This window comes from Cololabis saira, chromosome 17 (assembly GCF_033807715.1).
Source record: "Cololabis saira isolate AMF1-May2022 chromosome 17, fColSai1.1, whole genome shotgun sequence".
In the NCBI taxonomy this organism is placed as follows: Eukaryota; Metazoa; Chordata; class Actinopteri; order Beloniformes; family Belonidae; genus Cololabis; species Cololabis saira.
In genome coordinates, this window is record NC_084603.1 from 4918573 (window position 1) to 4940319 (window position 21747).

At 38.0% G+C, this 21747-nt stretch overlaps 1 protein-coding gene across 1 annotated transcript; it reads right to left on the minus strand.

Annotated features, from left to right (window-relative positions):
• Positions 1-5732: 5732 nt before the first annotated feature.
• On the minus strand, positions 5733-20113 carry bmp5 (bone morphogenetic protein 5). The gene is made up of 7 exons (XM_061745203.1): positions 19122-20113; positions 16525-16717; positions 7963-8111; positions 7474-7671; positions 7032-7108; positions 6743-6853; positions 5733-6627 (listed from the first exon to the last, which is right to left on the minus strand). The coding sequence occupies exons 1-7, from the start codon at positions 19666-19668 to the stop codon at positions 6478-6480; spliced, it is 1425 nt and encodes a 474-aa protein (XP_061601187.1). The 5' UTR covers positions 19669-20113; the 3' UTR covers positions 5733-6477.
• Between the last annotated feature and the right edge of the window lie 1634 nt (positions 20114-21747).

The following is a 21747-nucleotide window of genomic DNA, read 5'->3' on the forward strand; positions in this document are numbered from 1 at the left end:
ATGAGATTGATGTTTTATGAAAACTAATTATAAGACATCTGACATCTGTAAAAGGGGAATGTCAAGTTGCATAAACTTTAAACCTTACAACAAGTTAATTTTTTCTGTAATTAGTAGCTTTCTTATACTTCAGCTGCAGGAATCTTTGGGAGCCCATGTGCCAGATTTCAGTATTGGATAACCACATGTTGTTTTTTTTTTTTTTTTTTTTTTTTTAAAGCATCAACAATTAGGATCTTAAAGTTTACAACCAGATCCACCCATTCAGGTTATTACATTTAAATTGAAACATTTTATTCATCCACAAAGGGAAAACAAAACCAATGCATTAATTAAAAAAAAAAAAGCAAATCTAATAATAAAGTTTAAAGTGTAGCAAAGAGAGAGGTGTATGGTAGAAATATCCAGGTATTTCACTGAAAGAGTCTCAGTGTTGTGTTTGTAGCCTGTCATCTGAGTTGATGACATCACACACCGTATCTGCAGGTAACTCAGGTTAACTCTCAACGTGGACGGACACTCACATCCACAGCTCACCTGCAGGCTCATACTGTAGACCTCAGAGTAGCATGCCCTGCTTTTTGGCCGACTTCTTTTACTTTTTTGAGCAATTCAAATAAAAGTGGCATGAAAAAAAAAAAAAAGATATTCGGTCTAAAAACCAGACACTGACAAACAGATTCAACTGCACAATCTAAAGTTGCAACTGTAAAAAAAAAAAAAAAAAAGAAAAAAAAACAACCAAAAACATAGTTTCTAAGTTTATGTAGATTAGGGAAACAGATATGGTCTGTCAGGAAAAGAGACGTTTCTGTGGAAGCACCTCCAGAGAAAAAATATGTTTTACACATGAGGATTTTGAAGACCAGGCAAAAGATGAATGTTTCAGGATATTAAAAATTAAGCATTGCAAATGTCTCACCATGCTTCTGAACTTGGAAACAAAAAATCACGTAGACAAGAGGGACTATTTTCTTTATTATACTAAGAAAGAAACAGATGTGAAAAACAGCACTTTATGGAGTACAGATTTCGGCATGGCATGAAAGAAGTTTTAAGCGCTCAGATATGTACTGAAAATGAAGGGTAAGAAAGAAAACAGGAACCAGATTAAATCAATTTTCATCCTCCACCCTACTTCAATTTCTGCATTGTGGATTTAACTGAACTGTAACAAGAGAGTCAAGGTACTGAGAGAATTGCAATTTACTATCACCCTGAAAGTAGTATTCATTGTCAGGGGAGATAAAAGGGTTTTGCTGGGTTTAAAGCTTCAAGCTTTTTATCTTTCATTTCTATTGTGTTTAGATTAGTGCCAGAAGAACAAGTAAATACAGACTAATTTATTTTTTGCATACAATATAGTCTATCATAGAAGCCTATCATACGGTGTCTTCAAGAAGACTGGCAACGGTGAGCAAAATTTCCACAGCACCCCTCAGAGACAGCATGTGTGTTAAAGATTATCCTTGCTGTAATCATACCGCCGAGCGCCCCGTGGCTCTAAGTCACACAAGCCACTGATCGATGCGTTAGGTTTGCGTCCACACATGATCATATAAAGGGCCGCCTAGGCATAATTTTATTTATTACATTTTCTCGCTCTCTTAAATGAGGCTGTGGATGTCGCCTGGTTGTAACAATGAACAATAGTCTGCAGTTGAAAGAAAGCGTGATCAAAAACAGAGTTATATTCACTGGTTGATTATCAGCAGGCTGCAAAATGATCACGTCATCCAATCTCCACAAAGGAACCCTTCAACGCCACTTTGTCACAGATGTATTCAAGCAGATGTTTTTAAGCAGCTGGATATTTGCTGTGCAGATTTTTACATCGTACCGTGGAGGGCTTCATGGCTGGATTATGGCTCCACTTGCATCGTAAAGTACAGAGATTTCCTTCATTGTATTCTTATCCTCGGTGGGAGAAATTGAATTTCACAGCAAAAATGTACAGCTGCCAGAATACACATGATCTGGGTCAAGCCCTTGGTGTTGACATATTTGAATGCCTTCTTTATTGATAGCAGTAGCATAATCAGTGCCGAAAACGACCTAACACTTCTAAGTCCAACTTATTTTTCTTTTGATATGTTTAATAAAGTCAAAGATCTTTGATAAAGATGCATTTTTTAATACAGTATGTAGCTTTCCTTTGGAATTTATTGCATATATTCAGTTTGATACACATTTTTGTACTAAGCATTTTCAATAAAATTATACAAAAATTCATACAATTAAGATGAAAATCTAAAGCTATCTGGCAACGTTGCCAGATCCAGCTGATGGTTTTCAGCCTAGAAGCTGTGAAATTTGAACTAAACACACACACAAAACATTCCAAATTATGAAATCTATATATTTTTTTTCAATATTTTAAGTCCATCCCAAAGTTTATTCACCTACACAACTTTATTTTACCTACAAAATAAAAGCCAAAACCACCCAGTGAATCTGCATACTCTGGCAACACTGCTGACACAGTACTATGCAATACAGAACACCTGATCCGTGACACAGCATGTCAACTAAAACTATAACATACAAGATACATACACAAGCAAATAAAATGTGCAGTAAACAGTAAAACCGTTGTTAAAATAACATCAGTCTTGTCTAGGATGTACTCTTGTCTTTTGCCCAAACAAAGCTGGGATAGACTCCAGTAGACCGCCATGACCCTGAATATGAAGAGGCCTATAAAGGCGATGGATGAATGGATGCCTCTTAAATTTCTTTTAAATTTGAACAGATGAATATGTGTTTATGGAGAACTGTATGTTGTCGGCCCGGTTTTCTTTTTCATGTTCCCAGCATTCATAATTATGCCCTGATGCACCTTCCCTCAGCGGCACGATAAACATGGGTTTGAAACCTTGGGGACACAATAAACCAGCATGACTAATATAGTATAGGCACATCGTTGGCTTCAGAAATAGTTTAATATCCTGGGCGTCTCCTTTGCTTTGTGTTTAACTTTGAACCTCTTTTTTGCATTTATTTGACATGTTCTTTGATCTAAATTGCTCCATAGATTGGAAACAAAAGGGCTTAACTAACCTACATAAAATAAATAAATGAGAAGTTGGTAAAATATCATGTCAGGAATTTTTATGGCTTGGACATAACCACAAAAGAATCGTAAAAATGTACATGCTTTATGGATTTTCATGAGAAATATGTTTGAAGAAAACAGCTTCAGACAAAAAAAAATGTCAGAGGAAAAACAACTGATGTGTGTACATCTGTCTCACATCGTTAAAGTAAATACCATGTTGAAATTTATGATTTTGTTTGTTAGATTAACTGAGGAATACACTTACTTCTTAATAACTTAATGCCAAGCTAAAAGGATAAGATAAAATAAATCCACAGGTGCCGATCATAATAGTAATGAGAAGTGACAGTTTGGTTCACAAGACGTCTGTTGTAACTCTGAGCACACAAAAACTTCCCTTCTCTGGCTCGGGTATCTTAATGTGCACATGTGAATAACAAGCAAACATTAGAGTGTTTCTGCGTTGCTCTCTGCGAGGACACATTCCTCGCTGGTCTGCTGCAGCCTTGTCATACCAAACAACATGTAAAAATGTGACCCATATGGTCTCCCTTTCAAGAGGGACTGATTGAGCTGTATGGAAGTCGTAGGCCACCCACGACATCAGAATAAGGAGAACCATATGTGGGGAGATGAATTAGGTAAACTGCACAACATTTTTATTAGATACAATTTCACTTGCCTTGTGGATGGACTGCAAGGTGACACTTTGAAAATAAACTCTGAGCCACGGAAAGAAAAGGATCCCTGGTTAACACTGGGAAAACTGATGAAACATAGAATTACTAAACAAAATGAACAGTAACGGATATTTTGTGAAACTATATTAGTTTGACTGAAACCTGATCGGAATAAGAATCATGTCAATCATCTCAAGCTGCCTGTATCAGAGCTGACAGTTGTTGTGACTGATCAAATTAAAGACAGTCAGTCACAGAACCAGGAATATTTTTTCCTCTAAGACTGCAAACAAATGTTTAATTTTTATACTCTAGGTGTATTTTTGTCTATTTCTTCTCTTATACCTTAACTTGCACATATTTCAATTTAAAATGTACCATTTTGAAAATAATCTTTGAATCATTTTATCATGGATGATGAGGAATTACTCAACTGACCAGCATTTATTCAGTTTTGAAACAGAGAACAAGATATAAAAAAGCCCGTCGTCTGTGGTCTAATCTGTGCTTCTCATATTGTTCAGGACATGGAGTGGCCTCCGGCGCAGATACCATCTCTGTCAGTGGTCTGACAAGATTAGCGGCCTGTTATATCAGTGTTTTGTATTAGTTTTTGCAGTATTTATCAATGCGCTTCCTGCTGGCGACGACTTGGATTACATTAAAATGTCCTGAACCGAGCATTTGTGACTTCTGACAGGCGGCCAGGCGTTAGCCTGCTGCGCTGCAGGATGTTCTCTCTTTAATGAAATAAGAGCACATGTTCTTAGCAGCTGTTGACATGGACATGTCTGTTTTCTCAATCAGGTAAGAGAATAAACACCTCCGTAGTGAAAAAAACAACAACTTAATATCTGCACCTGGAAACACATCCGGATATTACGTAACTGTATTTACGTAAAGCCTGCAGTGTGTTGTGGCATACGCTAGAAAGAACGTGATCTATGAATAATTCAGAAGAAGCCCCTCACAGAGAGTAAACATGCAAGGGTTTTGACCTTTTTCCAGCATGTTTCACAAGTGGCCACTAGATGAGCTGATCAGATAAATGTTGAAGCACCTTAAGAGTCCAAGCAAGCCGCAGGGGTCCCAGAGGAGAAGGGAGCCGCCATATTAATCTGCCCTGAGTATGGCAATTGTGACCCTTTCTCTTCATGTGGTCAGTCGGGTGCTGTCGAGAAGGTTGTGTTGTTTTGGCGAACTTAAATAGAAGCTCATTCATAGCACATCCCGCAGTTCTGACAAGGAAGAAATGTAGATGTATTGGAAAGGAGCCATGATATTAAACAGTCGATGGGATTGTTAAGTGCTAGGAGCAATCATGCCAGGCAACAGGCCGCAGGAATGCAAATCACCCCTAAAGCCAAGCGTTAAGTTAACAGGTGGCCTCTTCTATTCACTGAATGTCAACACGCCTTTTAGACGAAACCCGCATAACATCTGGGTAGGCCAGCCACTGCTTTTAATTAAGTGAAATACAGCCGCTCGATGTTCTGCCATGTCAGAGTAAAAAAAAAAAAAAAAAAAAAAAAAAAAAAGCTAAAATATTGGGAACGAGGGGGGAGGAAAAAGTGCAACAGTACATATCCTGTGTTCAGTGAAGGTCAGCACAGTTGTTTAAACAAATATTAATCCTTAACCTAATCCTTACATTTCCAAGACCATTGAAAAATCCTCCAGTAATCAGAGACCTTTTCTGGAAATGGCCCAACATCTCTGGGAGTTTTGCTTATTCTGAATGAAATGGAAATGTAACAACTGCCATTGTGCTTTGTTTATTGTCTCCTCTGTGCTCTCTGGAGGTGAAAATGGTTTTAGAAAGATGGAGCAGAAAATGGGAAAAAAGAAAATATAACTTTACAAAATGCACATGAGTTTCTTTTCTTTTTACTGTTTTCACCGCGCCACTACGCCACCACCACTCCCCAACAGTATGTCAACAGTTTATGTCATGCTTGCTAAACATTTATAACTGTGAGATGGTAGTCCGGCAACAGAATGCAAAACATCCGTAGAGCTCCAAACAAAAACACAAAAGAGCAAGATGAATCTGAAGAGGCTGGAGGACCTACATCTGGATGGAAGTGGGGAGCTTAAATGAGGCATTTAAAGTTCATGAATGAGAGAAAAACATATTCATATAAAGTTAAAAAAAAACAAATTAAAAGATAAAAACTTTTGAAATGGTAGCTTGAAAAAAGTTCCAGGCAGTTAGTTCATTAAAACAATACAGTCTGTTATGGGATGTTTGTACCAAAAGTATCACACTGATGTTTTTCCCTTTTTTAATTAATTTTTTTATTAATAAAATCAGCTTATGGTCCTTTAATTCATGACATTATTCTGTTTATATTAATTATATATGGACAATACATTTGGGCATTTAACTAATAAAAGAAATAGAAAAGACATGAAGTATATAATGAGTATAATTTACAATTTTACAGGTGAAAAGAAAAAAAAACAGAACAATAATGACTCCAGTGGACAGTTTAACCATAAATGTTACACAGACAAGAATATATGCCAACGGACACAGAAGGTAAATGATATAAAGTAAACTCAATATTTTGTCCTAATCATTTAAATATCACAATATTCAGTGCTATTTTCAAAAAAGGAAAATAAATTATGTAATAAAACTATATATACATAATACTGTACATCACACCACACCTGCAGCAGATGTGTTTTCCAGCGATTCCCGTATCAGGTTGCATAAATTAAACAGCCTCACGACTAATGGCACCCGCATGATCTGACGACCATATTTCTGTATTTTTTCAGGATAACATTTGAACTGTCATCAAAGTAAAGTACTGATATTGCGTTGAGTTTGGTTGGGGCACAGCATGGCTTTGGCACATTGTCAGGAAACATTAAATGGACCTATAAACGAGAGCAAACATAAAGCAGGTTTAAGAGTTTCAAATGCATGATAACACTGTTTATAACCTTTAATATGATTTCATCGCAATACACACGTGCTCCCAGGAATACTCACCAGGGTTTGGACAATTGCATGGTTTGTGGCATTCATGTGAGCATTGAGAGGAAACGAGCATTCCCCATCACAGTAAAAAGCTGCGTAGCCCTCTGGTGCAATGATCCAATCCTTCATGAAAAAAGGTTTTTAAAAAAATCGAAAGGTTAGGTTCATTTATTTATGAAACTAATCCGATTTCTGGGACCCCGACTTCAGAAAAAAAAGGGTCATTTCTTGTGTTTCGGCTTTCACGTGTTAGTTTTATCAACATATATTTTACAAGACGGGTGAAATAATTGCGTCTTACCTGCCAGCCCAAGTCTCGAAAGCTGACATAGAGCTCATGCTTCTTACAGGCCTGCTTCTGTTCACTGGTGTTATAATCTGAAAAAAAAATTATTTTTTTTCAATCTCATTTATTATGACAGAAAATATTGATGTTGTAACTGTAGAGCTGCAGAAAATCATTCATCTGTACACCAGGGAAACCAGACATCAACAGCCGTCATTCATGCTTGAAGTACTTAGGTTTTTATATATTCCTTGAAAAATATAGTAGCAATGAATACATTTATATAATTATTTTCTGCCGTATATGCTTTTTTTTTTTTAGCGTCAAACATAATAGAATAATGGTTTTGAGGCAAACATAAAGAGATGTAAAAATACATTTAAACTAATAAGAATACAGCGCTCAGATGTCAGTCTGCCCAGAAAAGATCTGGATTGCTTCACGAGCACACACACACCTCCGGCTTTTAGTGTCCTTGAAGATTCTTGTTGATTACTAGATTTATTGCGGTTGTGGTTCTTTTTCTTCCCACCAGCAGCTCTGACGGAGCGAAGCAACACCCCACTGGCCTTAAAGAAAGCAACCAGGAACGGCTGTTTGGACTGGGGCCCGTTCCTCCCGATGATTCCAGCAGATTTCATGTTGATACTTCTTCCTTTAAAAAAACAGAAGGTAAATAAAACTTTAAAAAACTAAATTTGAAGAAACTGGCTATTGGTGGCTGCCTTCATGCCGAGTCTGACATGCAAATACAAATATTCATGAAGCCAAATCCTAGTTTGTAGATGTTTGGTTGTAACATTTCTCCTGAGGTGGATTAACACCTTTTTCCCCCCTCTATCATCAAATATAGATATTGCATCTTGTCTTAAAACATGAACCGAGGGTATAAATTAAATCTGGGAAAATGTTAAATTAACAACAACAAAAAGTAAAGTTAACTTGCCATCTGCAGTTTCCACACAGAGCTGCAGGCCCAGGTTCAGCTGTGGATTCATCACCCAGTGGTTACTGGTGGCTGTTATGTCAAACACTAGCCAGCCACCATCAGATGCTTGGACATTTTTGGAGTCGAGCAAGAACGTCTCAGCATCTCTGGAGGTCAGAGAAAACAATTAACAGGACATCCATATCAAATAATCAGTTTGTGTCTAACGGGTGTTGGACGCAATTAGTTACATAAAGATACTCTCACTCACTTTATGAACGTTTTTTCACCTCTTTATCCTTGTAAAACAAAGCATCTTTTTAAAAGCACGTTCAGTCAAAGTCACCAGATCATTTTGTCTGCTGTACATGCCAAAAAAAAGAAAAAAGTATTGCAGCCATTGTTGTAAAAGCTATGTCTTGTAACAATCTTCAGTTTTGTGGTAAAAACTTCTATGGACAAAACATTTCAGGAGTAATGAATCACGTCTATACGCTGCACAAGTTTGACACAAAGCATCAATCAGGTCTTGGGTTTGAAAAAAGCCCTGCTCTGCAATTTGCATTGGATTCCTTTCAAGTGGCAGATCGGAGCAACAGCTGTTAGATTTTTGTGGTTATATGGTACTAGTTGGAAACAACCAAGGCTTCCCACATGGCCCCAACAGTTCAGGAACTATACTTGTGTTTATTATAGGTGTAATAAAACTCAAGATTAATTCTTATGAGGGACACATTGCTGAACTTCCTCTTTGAAAGCCACAGTTTTAAGCTTACTTTGTGCAGTAATCCGATTTGTTTCGGTGAAAATTCACTAATCCCAAAGCCGTATTCAAGAGGAAAAATGTTTATCCGGCACCTTAATCTGTGGTTAAAAGTACTGCTCCACAGAGGAAGTTGAAGTCAGAGGACACCACCTGATAAAGATGACGCCTACATATTTTAGCCAGATCTGTCCCCTGAGAATTGTACTCGTATGTCAGTTTTCTCTTGTAACATAAAATGTGTACCTTCTAGCAAAGTTCAGCTCCAGTTTAAGATGAGATGTGATGCTGTTGTATTGGACTGAGATCAGGTTTGCATGTAGTTGTATGATGTTAAAGGTATTCCTTAACTTTAAAGGTGTCCTTTGGAGTTTATTTCACCAAAATCACGAAACAGCGTAATTTAAAATCAGTCTATCAGAAAATCAACTCTAGCATTTAAAAATAAAATAAATATATCGAAAGTTGGACCTCACACAATGGATTTTGGCACAATTCAGTGAATTCCTGTATTTCCAGGGTCCTGTTTGTGTCTTGCATGGAAAAGGGGCCAAAGATTCCAAAGGGTGTCGCTCGTGGCAAAACAAGGAACACCTGAACTTCTTTTCTTTTCTTTAATTTTGCGGGTCCACACTCATTGAATATTACATGGATTTAGGTTAGGGATGAGGTTACAGTAGGGTTAATGTGTGTTCACAGAAATAGAGCAGCTCTGATCTTAGAAACGTAAATGCACATTAGTTTTTTTTTTCTTTCTCTCATTTCGACAATTAAGAAATCATTTGCATCTTAAACCTTAATGGCAACATTTACCTCAAAGTGATGAAGTGATTTTCAGAGTAAAGAAATGTTGGAATGAGCGGTTTCTTTGTGCAGTTGAAGACTGAAGTTATATATTTATTTTATTTTAATGTTTATTTAACAGGGACGATACATACACATTGTCACAAAGAATGAAAAATGTGATGCATGCAAGACGTCTAGCTTCAGCTAATTTGCAGTCTTTATAAACTAGATATATAACTGATATTGACTTATAGAAATATAGACAGATATATATTTTTATATATATATATTATAGCCTATATATAAATATTTATACCACGGTCTGTGTGAATAGTCGATTCTGATTGGCTGGCAGGTGTACATTATAATTAATTTATAACCTACACCTAGAAAACAAGTTTGGTCAAATTGCCTGATATCTTTAATATCATTGCGCTGGATCAACTGCCAAGTGGTAACCACGGCAACGGAGATTCAGAGAAGAAGAGCCGGCTACCGCAGGACGGCGACATGATTGATTTTGTCATTTCTTTTAATTAATTTGGTGAATTTAACAATTTTGATGACTGGGATGCAGAAGAGGAGAGAAAAGAAAATAGTCGAGTGGAGCTGAGCGGACTAGAATATCTCCCATTGCTAAGTCGTATCTCAGGTCCGTCCTTACTGGAGAAGTCAACACTGTGTCCATTGCATAAGGACCTTATGGGACGGTAGTGATGGTTCCAGGTATTAGTCAGACCCTCAGGTGTTACCAAGGAAACTTTGTAACTTACCAGGTTGCAACGGCTGCAGACGAGAGATTAAATAGTCCGCTCAGCCGCTCAGCTGTGGCTCGTTATAAAACTAATGATTTCAACTGAAAACACATTAAAGCATGAATAATTGATTTTATATTTATGTTTTTTGTTAAGTGACCATGGTATAAGCGGGATAATGCCCTTCGAGGTGTACATTAACATAAATATATGGATTCACGCACGGTTCACGCCCCCGCGTCGTCCATATATTTATGTTAATGTACACCTCGTCGGGCATTATCCTTTACATATTTTCAGATATATTTTTCTCATTCATGATATTGTCAGTTCATGTATGGACTTTCTAAAGTGAACCACATTTATTTTGATAGGTGAAACATTGTCAGAGATCAATTTATATGTTGTATTTACCTACAACACAGAAGGATGCATATGGCTGTACAAATGAGCAGTATTAGAGAAATATGCATTCCTCACGGTCGTCATGTCAAGAAATATATTGAATTTCTGTTCCTGTTCCTGTTTTTGAACACTAATTCAAATGCATTATTCTTTGTGAAAACATATGTGAAAACAAGAACTGAGCACTCTTCCCCCATTAAGATGGCAAAGTCCATTGACTTGGACCTTTTCAAAGCCCAGGAGGACCATATCTTCCCCTCAATCACCCACACACATTTTTGGCACGCAAACATGGGCCTACTTTTAAGTGCACCCTTGTGTATTCAGCTATGTCATGCTTTAAACTTCCGTAATATTGCTAAGACAGGCAGGCTGTGGGCATACGAGTGGCCATGGGAACACCCAGAGGAGACCCTCCCCCCCTCTTCAGCTGGGACGCAGCCAGCTTGGCAGGCAACACAAGACGAGTGATAACTGATAGACCTTCCAAGCCACACAAGTGGCCAGCTCGCTAATGGCGTTCTCTTTATCCGAGGACTATATTTGTAAAGGCAGACATGGTGCGAGTGAAAGAGAGCAGAGTTTGAGATAGACGGATGTTTGTTGGAAGTGGAAAGTTTCAACTTCGAAAGGATAATAGCTGATTATTTGGGTTGGTTTTGGGTTTTTTTTTTAAAGGGAAATAATAGTTTAGACATGAACATTTTTGTCTCACCCTTTCAAAATACAAAAAGTCTGACTGTATATATGTATATATATATATGTATATGTATAATGTATATATATATATATATATATATATATATATATATATATATATATATATATATATATATATATATATATATATATATGCATGAATCATATGATAATAATTATAAGGGATTCATTTTACTTTTAAATCTCATTCTTGTTTCATTAGCAATAAATAATTGTCTGCAAACAAACCTAGAATAATTTCCAGTTGACATATGAGAAAAAAAATCCTGCATTTTGCTTTTTATTTTTTAATCCTCAACTAAAACTCTTTATTTGGTAAATATATGAGAGATAATACTATCAATATATTTTTTTTATTTTCCTTCTTCTTCTTCTTTACTATAAGAATAACAGTCATTTCAAGAAGCTACATTTCAGAGAGTCAAAAGTACTTGGACAAAGTGTCGTTACTGTACATATAACCATCATTTTTATAATTTTATATATTGAGTCTCCTCTTTTCTAATCTAATTAATTTGGCTCAATAAGATATGATACAAAGTAATGTAATTGAGTTTGATTCAATGCAGTCAGACAGAATTATTTACATGTTTAATGCTGATATTCTTATCTATTTTTTAATATGTAAAGCACTTTGTGCTACATTTTTATGTGTGAGAAATAAATAATAATAATAATAATAATAATAATAATAATAATAATAATAATAATAATAATAATAATAATAATAATAATAATTATTATTATTATTATTATTATTGTTATTATGGGCATGCCAAGTAGTGGCATGACCATATTGCAATCGTCCAGAATGGCCCAAAGGGCAATGCTGCTAGCATGCTAAAGTCGCAAAAGTCCCACTGCGCACCAGCGGGTGTACAGCATGACCCCGCACTGATGTGGAAAAAAAAAATCCCCAAAAAGTAAAACACGGCCGAAAAAATGAGGAAAAACATGAAAATGAAGGCGTAAATTAGTACCCAGAAAAGGTTTCCCTTTTCTTATTATGGGCATGCCAAGTAGTGGCATGACCATATTGCAATCGTCCAGAATGGCCCAAAGGGCAATGCTGCTAGCATGCTAAAGTCGCAAAAGTCCCACTGCGCACCAGCGGGTGTACAGCATGACCCCGCACTGATGTGGAAAAAAAAAATCCCCAAAAAGTAAAACACGGCCGAAAAAATGAGGAAAAACATGAAAATGAAGGCGTAAATTAGTACCCAGAAAAGGTTTCCCTTTTCTTATTTTTATTATTATTATTATTATTATTCTTATTCCGCACTTTTTTTCGTCCGTTAATACGGCCCGAACCGCAACGTGCACCCATGCATGGCATACATCGTTGGATGCGTCTCCATCGTGATTCGATGGGCATTACTTTTCTCCGTAATAGGGGTTACCGTGGCAACGCTAGTTGCCAAAAAGCAAAAAAAAAGGCAAAAATTCCCACGCTTATTGCTCGGCCGAACTTTATCGTAGAGACATCGTTCAAACTTTCAAACACTCGGCCCGATAGTCACTAAAGGACCATAAAACTTCATCATGCTACTTATTACGGTTTTTGCGATATTTAACTTTCAATTTAAAAAAAAAATCTATTTTATTTTGGACGCTTGTTGCTAGGCAACGGTTTATCGTACAGACATCATTACAACATTGACAAACCCGGGACGCTTTGTACTGCAACATATTTTAGTCTCGTCATGCTTGCTATTACGGTTTTTGAGATATTCCACATTGTTCATTTTGATGCTAACGGAACTTCGGATGCTTGTTGCGCGGAAACGCGGTTTCGCAGAGACTTTGTTCCAACGTTAAAAGACTCAGGTTGATGTGGACTACACCATACTGAGGTCTCATTACGCTCTCGTTTACAGCTTTTGAGATATTAAAGCCAAATTGTCCCATTCTATCCTATGGGGCTTGTTACCATGGCAACAAAAACCTATGCATTTGTATGGGAGAGCATGTGAATAAACAATCTGTTAATACTGCTCGGACCGCAATGTGCACCCATGCATGGCATATATCGTTGGATGCGTCTCCATCGTGCCTCGATGGGCATTACTTTTTTCAGTCAAAAGTGCTACCGTGGCAACGCTAGATGCCAAAAAGCCAAAAAAAAGGCGAAAATTCAGACGCTTATTGCTCGGCCGGACTTTATCGTAGAGACATAGTTCAAACTTTCAAACACTCGGCCCGATTGGCACTAACGGAGCCTAGAACCTCATTATGCCATTTTTTTAAGTTTTTGTGATATTGACCTTTCATTTTTTTTTTAATTTCCGTTTGACTTTGGACGCTTGTTGCTAGGCAACAGATTATCGTAGAGACATCATACAAATGTTCCCTGACTCGGCACGCTGTGACCTTCAACGTATTAAAATTTCATGAAGCTGTGATTTAAGGAAAGTTTAATGTAAAATCCATGCCAAATGGCCCCATTCATTCGGATGGGTTTTTTAAAACCATGGTGGAAAAAAAACCTATCCGTTAACGTAGCCTGAACCGGAACGTGCACCCATGCATGGCATACATCGTTGGATGCGTCTCCATCGGGCCTCGATGGGCATTGCTTTTCTCAGTCAAAAGCGTTACCGTGGGGACGCTAGACGGCAAAAAGCGCGCCCCATTAATAGCTATTGGGAACACAGGAATGAATGAAATACAACCGTAAACACCTCAAACTGACATAAAACCGCCCCGAACACAAACACTGCAGCCCCAAACCAGAGCAGCGAGAGGGCTCGAATGGGCGGTAGGGCATGCCCATATCAAAATTTCCAGAAATTTTCTAGTTTTTATTATTATTATTATTATTATTCTTATTCCGCACTTTTTTTCGTCCGTTAATACGGCCCGAACCGCAACGTGCACCCATGCATGGCATACATCGTTGGATGCGTCTCCATCGTGATTCGATGGGCATTACTTTTCTCCGTAATAGGGGTTACCGTGGCAACGCTAGTTGCCAAAAAGCAAAAAAAAAGGCAAAAATTCCCACGCTTATTGCTCGGCCGAACTTTATCGTAGAGACATCGTTCAAACTTTCAAACACTCGGCCCGATAGTCACTAAAGGACCATAAAACTTCATCATGCTACTTATTACGGTTTTTGCGATATTTAACTTTCAATTTAAAAAAAAAATCTATTTTATTTTGGACGCTTGTTGCTAGGCAACGGTTTATCGTACAGACATCATTACAACATTGACAAACCCGGGACGCTTTGTACTGCAACATATTTTAGTCTCGTCATGCTTGCTATTACGGTTTTTGAGATATTCCACATTGTTCATTTTGATGCTAACGGAACTTCGGATGCTTGTTGCGCGGAAACGCGGTTTCGCAGAGACTTTGTTCCAACGTTAAAAGACTCAGGTTGATGTGGACTACACCATACTGAGGTCTCATTACGCTCTCGTTTACAGCTTTTGAGATATTAAAGCCAAATTGTCCCATTCTATCCTATGGGGCTTGTTACCATGGCAACAAAAACCTATGCATTTGTATGGGAGAGCATGTGAATAAACAATCTGTTAATACTGCTCGGACCGCAATGTGCACCCATGCATGGCATATATCGTTGGATGCGTCTCCATCGTGCCTCGATGGGCATTACTTTTTTCAGTCAAAAGTGCTACCGTGGCAACGCTAGATGCCAAAAAGCCAAAAAAAAGGCGAAAATTCAGACGCTTATTGCTCGGCCGGACTTTATCGTAGAGACATAGTTCAAACTTTCAAACACTCGGCCCGATTGGCACTAACGGAGCCTAGAACCTCATTATGCCATTTTTTTAAGTTTTTGTGATATTGACCTTTCATTTTTTTTTTAATTTCCGTTTGACTTTGGACGCTTGTTGCTAGGCAACAGATTATCGTAGAGACATCATACAAATGTTCCCTGACTCGGCACGCTGTGACCTTCAACGTATTAAAATTTCATGAAGCTGTGATTTAAGGAAAGTTTAATGTAAAATCCATGCCAAATGGCCCCATTCATTCGGATGGGTTTTTTAAAACCATGGTGGAAAAAAAACCTATCCGTTAACGTAGCCTGAACCGGAACGTGCACCCATGCATGGCATACATCGTTGGATGCGTCTCCATCGGGCCTCGATGGGCATTGCTTTTCTCAGTCAAAAGCGTTACCGTGGGGACGCTAGACGGCAAAAAGCGCGCCCCATTAATAGCTATTGGGAACACAGGAATGAATGAAATACAACCGTAAACACCTCAAACTGACATAAAACCGCCCCGAACACAAACACTGCAGCCCCAAACCAGAGCAGCGAGAGGGCTCGAATGGGCGGTAGGGCATGCCCATATCAAAATTTCCAGAAATTTTCTAGTTATTATTATTATTATTATTATTATTATCAATAATATTATTATTATTCATTTTCAGTTGTAATTCAAAAGAAGTGATTTTCATAAGCACGGTGTTGGTTCTCCGAACATTAACACACCTACGTTGTGATGTCGTGAAACAGGAAGAATATTCTTTAAAAAAACGCTTGTTTATCCAGGTTTAGGCTCGACATGACTTATATATGTATACAAACATGCTGGTGAAATGCATTGAGGTCAAAAATGTATGCATCCTGTCATGAAAGCCATCACTCTCAACCACCACACTCTAAGATTGTGAGTCGGGAAACAGGAGTTGTTTTTCACCTTTGGCCCTGCCGAGTTGTGGCTAAGCTGCGGTTGGAAAAAGTCCTCAGTAACCATGTGTTCAGCTTGGGTGTTGTACTTGCTTCTGCTCCCTGCATTAGCATCAAGGGATTCATCATGATGTTGTGTGGGGGGGGGGGCGTTCAGAACTGCTGTGCAATCGCTCTGCATCGTAAGTGCACCTGAATAGTAATGGTGCAAACCCAATTTGACAGTAAAGTGGAAGTCTCTGTTCGACTGTAAAATCTGCAGCAAAATCTTTTCCAAATGGATTCTGAATTTAGTATCAGACCACAGTTTCTGACACATTTTACTTGATCCAGGAGTTTGTGTACTGATGTTACTATAGCTTTTGACCCCAAAATTGAAAACTGTACTCATATCCTTCGATCTTTACACCCAGAAGTACTTTTAAAAATCCACTTACTGATAACCCTCTACTATCTGAAATTTTTTAGTCTATTTGGTACTTACTTGTTGTTGTATTCCTTAATGACTTGATATATTGTAACTTTCAGGGTCATGTTGTCGTAGCGGGCTTGACTGCGGTCCTTATAGATCCGAAACTCTGCCGCCGTCACAGCCTCTCCATCTGGGATCTGAGTCAGATCAAAACGGAACTCCTTGTAGTGTCTTCTTTGGTGAGAAAAATCTTTATCTCTCTCCACTGGGAAAGAAAATATTTCATGTTGAACTTCACTTCTGCAGCCAGCAAATCTCAACAGAAAATATGAGTTCACCTCCTGAACGGCTACTTGCGTTGCTCCGAAGAGAAAAGCTAGTATTAATGTACATAAAAAGAATAATTTATCACATCTTCTTTTACATCCAAGTTCCAATCCAAACATTTTGACTACCAACAAAAGCACTTTCCAGTTCATTAAATCCGTCAACTGAATACAGGTAGCAGTTCCCAGACAGGCCCTCTACTGTGTGCCTTACTACATTCTCTGGCCGTGATAAATGGGCTGTCAGTTAAGAAAAACAGGCTGATTTCAATTAAAGACACTTTCGTCTGCTCCTCAAGTGAGAGAAAAGACCAGACAGGATTCTTCGCTGCCATGTGAGCGTCTACTCTAACCTCATTTCTGACCTCCAGCTGACCTCTGGCAAAATCCCTGGAGTGTTTTACAATCCTAAATCTTAAAGACTAAATATTTCTAATACAACTAGAAATATATGGTCTATTTCTTCCCACGTGTTACACTAATATTTGTTTAAAGAAGAAGGCAGCGCCATGTCGATAAAGTGACCACAAATGTCTCACAATGTTACCTGGAAGCAGGAAAGAGGGACGCAGCTAGGGTTAGCGGATGTCCTGAGATTGGTGGCGATATCATGCTGTGTGTTTCACTGATATATATCGAGTGTGGGGGGGCGGGGGTCTGTGGTTACTTAGCACAAACAGGTCAGAGGTCAGGCCTGACTTTTACCCACTCAGTATGCTCCATTATATTAGCCACAGGCTGTAATCTGAAGCAGGAGTGCCACTGAGAGCAAAGAGCTTTTAACTTTCAAACAGCTAAAGATTCAATAATAATGACTTCACTCCCTGCCAAGAATGTGCATCTTGATCTGTTCCGTATCAATTAGATTCAGTCTGTTCTACCAGGCCTGTGATAAGATTATCAAACGATTGGCACTTCAGTGCCACATCGTCATCTTTGTGAATGTCGCTCGAGTTTTTATTGGCAAAGTTCTTATTGATTTGTTTTTAAAAGTTCAGGTGGTTACAGTAAACCTGCAAAAACTGTATGAAAGGCAACATAGAGCTTTCTGAAACAGTTGAGGTCAGTCACTGTATTTGAGCGTACTGTAATAAAGAAAGAGCCCCATTGAGCAAGTTCACTGACAGTCGCCAGAAGGAGAGCAGAGCTTTCAAGGCTGACAGTGTACATGCCCTGGTATAGTGGTAAGTGGAAACAGATGGGCTCAGACCAAGGTGAGCGATTATCGTTTCAAGCAATGCTTCAAAAATTCATCTCTTACTTGTTTCAATCCATATTTTAGTAAATTAATTCCTAATCACCATGATCCCAACATCATGTTTGAGGCTTTTAATCTGTTTCATGTTCTGAAGTGTTTCATCATTGTCCACCCCTGAATAACTTGTGAAAAATACTTTAATTATCCTCGCAGAACACTATATATACATCAAAATAAAAGCTTTAAATGGCACAATTAGATAAACAGAGCTACCGCTTTCTCTTAGGTACAAAGCCTCAAATACAGACATTCATCAATATCACTCCCCTTTTAACAACAGGAAATAATTGAGACCAATTTTCTCAAGGTCAGACAGTCATCTGATAAGCTGCTCTGAACTGCTGGGTTAAGGGTCACAGCTACTGAACAAACGCAATCGCCTCAAAGATCAGCTGCTGTTTTTATAGAATGCAGCACATATTGATAAGATCGAAATGTAGATCTTTATTGTGGTAAAATAAATAAATAAATACAAAGGTGATTTACAAAAAAAGGGGCAAAAGCAGCTTCTCAGTGTCCAGAAAATGGACAATGTATGAAAACCTGTTCAGATGTTCACATTTAGATGTAGGCCTGTATATTTACATTCCTCAACAGATGTAGGCTAATAATTTATTGATTTAAAAAAAAGAAGAAAATAAGATGCAAAGCACAGTTTTAGTAGTATGGGATCCAATTTAATTCAGGATGTTGAAACATTATCAAAATGTGCCAAATTATTCTGAAAGTATAAGGAAATTAACAAAATAAGTTTTTTTCTTTGTTTATTACTGGACTATCACCCAAGACCATAACTGGATCTAATTTATCCAATCTTATGTTTCTCCCTAAGTAAATCTAACTGAAACCCAGTTGTTTAAAGTAGCCTGCATTAATTGAAACCAAATTAATTTGAGATGTGAAGAAAACAAACAAAAAAGAAAAATGAAAAAAAAAACAGACTCACACTCCTGATCAATTGATCTCCACATAACCTAATGTAAATTCAAAACCCTCTTATTTCTTATTTCTAGTGATTCAGTAATGTATTCATCTTGATTTAAAACAACACGCTGGCAATTGAGCACATTTTAAATGACACTCACCTAAATTGACAAAACTCATGACCATGTCGGCGTCATTGAGGAAGTTGTTGTCGTGCGCCGTGGTGAGCGGGCTGTGGCCCAGCAGAGGGGTCGCTCGGTGGGGCTGCGTCACCCGGGAATAGCCAGCGTGCTGCGGGTTGTAGTAGCTTTTCCTGGCATGCCCTTGAGCCTTGTTGGCACCGAGGCTCTTCCCCGCGCCCTGCGGGATGCCCTGCGGGATGCCCTGCGGGAAACCCTGCGGGAAGCCCTGCGGGAAGCCCTCCGCCTCCTCCTCCACGGCCATGGCGTTGTATAGGTCGAGCATGAAGAGCGGCGCGGAGGACGCCTGCTTCCCGGGGGAGAAGGGCCTGGGCCGGTGCGGCAAGCCCAGGATGGAGAGGATCTCCCGCTGGATCTCCCTGCGCTCGTGGTTGCGCAACCTCCTGTATATAAAACTGGAGTGCACATGGTTGTCACTTAAACCGCAATGAGCGCAGGAGAGAAAACTCAAACAGCTCCAGGCAAGTCCAAGAAGCGCACGGTTCAAAGGTGGAAGCGCAGACTTCATGTTGACCAGTGGATCACTTTGGGATGTTAAGTTGAACTACATTGCACTCTGGGAGACAAAAAAAAACTTTAAAAGTCTTCCAGTGAGGAATCATAGATTTCCCATGATAATCACCCAACAACTTTCAAACTTTTTACAGTTTGACTATCTATCAATGAATGATCAGCTTGTCCAGAAATAGGCTCTCCCCTCGTGCGTGCGCGCTCTCCTCGGCAGTATTTACTCCTCCAGGATCCATCCAAAGTCTCCGGCACAGCAAGTATTTATGGGGCTGTGACCCCGTCTCTCACCTTACTCCTCTGTCATGAAAAAAAAAAAGAAAAAACCTGATAGGTACGCCCAGGACGTCGGAGTTTCCAACTGAATGAAATGTGGTGAACCGCGTTAAAAAAAACGAGGAAAGAGAGAAACTCGACTCATGCCCCGTCTATTTTTTTTCCTCTCCTCAGAATGTGTATTGGGGCTAGATGCCCTTTGGGTCCATCCCACACTCAACTTTTGTTTTTGCATCCTCCTCTAGCGGCCGCAATAAAACTTTCAAAACTTTAGCCCAGTCCCATGATGAATGTGGCGGCTCAGGAGTGTAAAAGGAGACACTTGAAATTCGAGAGCCCGACTTAACGAGTAAAAGAATAATGACAGAGCCTTTTAATCACCTCTAGTTATTGAAGACCGCGTGCTTATACAGTAGGAGGGAGTACCAGCTGCACCAGCAACAATGCTCCCTTTTGTCACACTGTTTGGGCTTTGGAGTACATTAATATAATAATAATAATAATAATAATAATAATAATAATAATAATAATAATAATAATAATAATAATGATGATGATGATGATGATGATGATGATGATGATGAGGATGATGATGATAATAATAATAATAACAACAATACTACTAATAATACTACTAATGATGATAATGATAATAATAATAATAATAACAATACTACTAATAATACTACTAATGATGATAATAATAATAATAATACTAATGATGATGATAATAATAATAATAATAATAATAATAATAATAATAATAATAATAATAATAATAATAATAATAATAACAACAATACTACTAATAATCCTACTAATGATAATAATAATAATAATAATAATAATAATAATAATAATAATAATAATAATAATAATGCTAATACTACTACTACTACTACTACTACTACTACTACTACTAATAATAATAATAATAATAATATGATTGATTAATAAATGCAATCAAATTAAAAATAAATCATTCAGGTTTGGGCACTGCAATTAATTATATTTCATGAAAACAAGAAATAATAACTCACGTTTAGCATAGAAATTATTTGTTATAAATTCTGCATTCATAGAGGAACATGCCAAGGTAATAAATAAATAATAAACGGATTTAGGATTAGATTTATTTCAGGATAATAGATACTGATTATCACACTATTCAGTATTTCATTCAGCTTTATTCTTTATTTTGAAATTCCTTCCCCTTGTGTTTAGTTGGTTACCACACACCTGTGTTATCAGTCATCACTCACCTGAGGATTTAGGCTCCTCGGCTTGTCTTCCATAGAAGATCCTCTTTACATGTCACATGAAGCTTTCCAGCCAATATAGTATTTTTAGTAAATTTAGTCTTTGGTTTATTTACCTTTTAGATTGTTGCTGGTCTTGTTGGCTGAAGTCCTAGACTTAAGTCTTCTTTCTTGCGACACATTAGTTTGTAACTGAGGATATTCGTGTGTTTGGGATGGATGGGAATACTGTCCACACCAGGAAAAAAAAAAAAGAAAACTGTTTCCTAACAATTCCTAGATATGCTGAGATGTTACCCTGTAGCTCCATCTAGTGTAGAGCTTTAATGGAAACACTTGAATTGATATTTTTGAAGTCCCTCCTCCAGACAATGACATGGTCTGTGCTCTTCAAATCTGGCTCTTAGGGTCCACTGACATTTCTGTTTCAACACACTTGATTCAAATGATTGGTTCAACATTTACTTGTTACCAAGTTCCACAGAAGTCTATCAGTGACTCAATAATGTGAGCCAGAAGTGAGGAAAGCATCTCAAACATGCAGG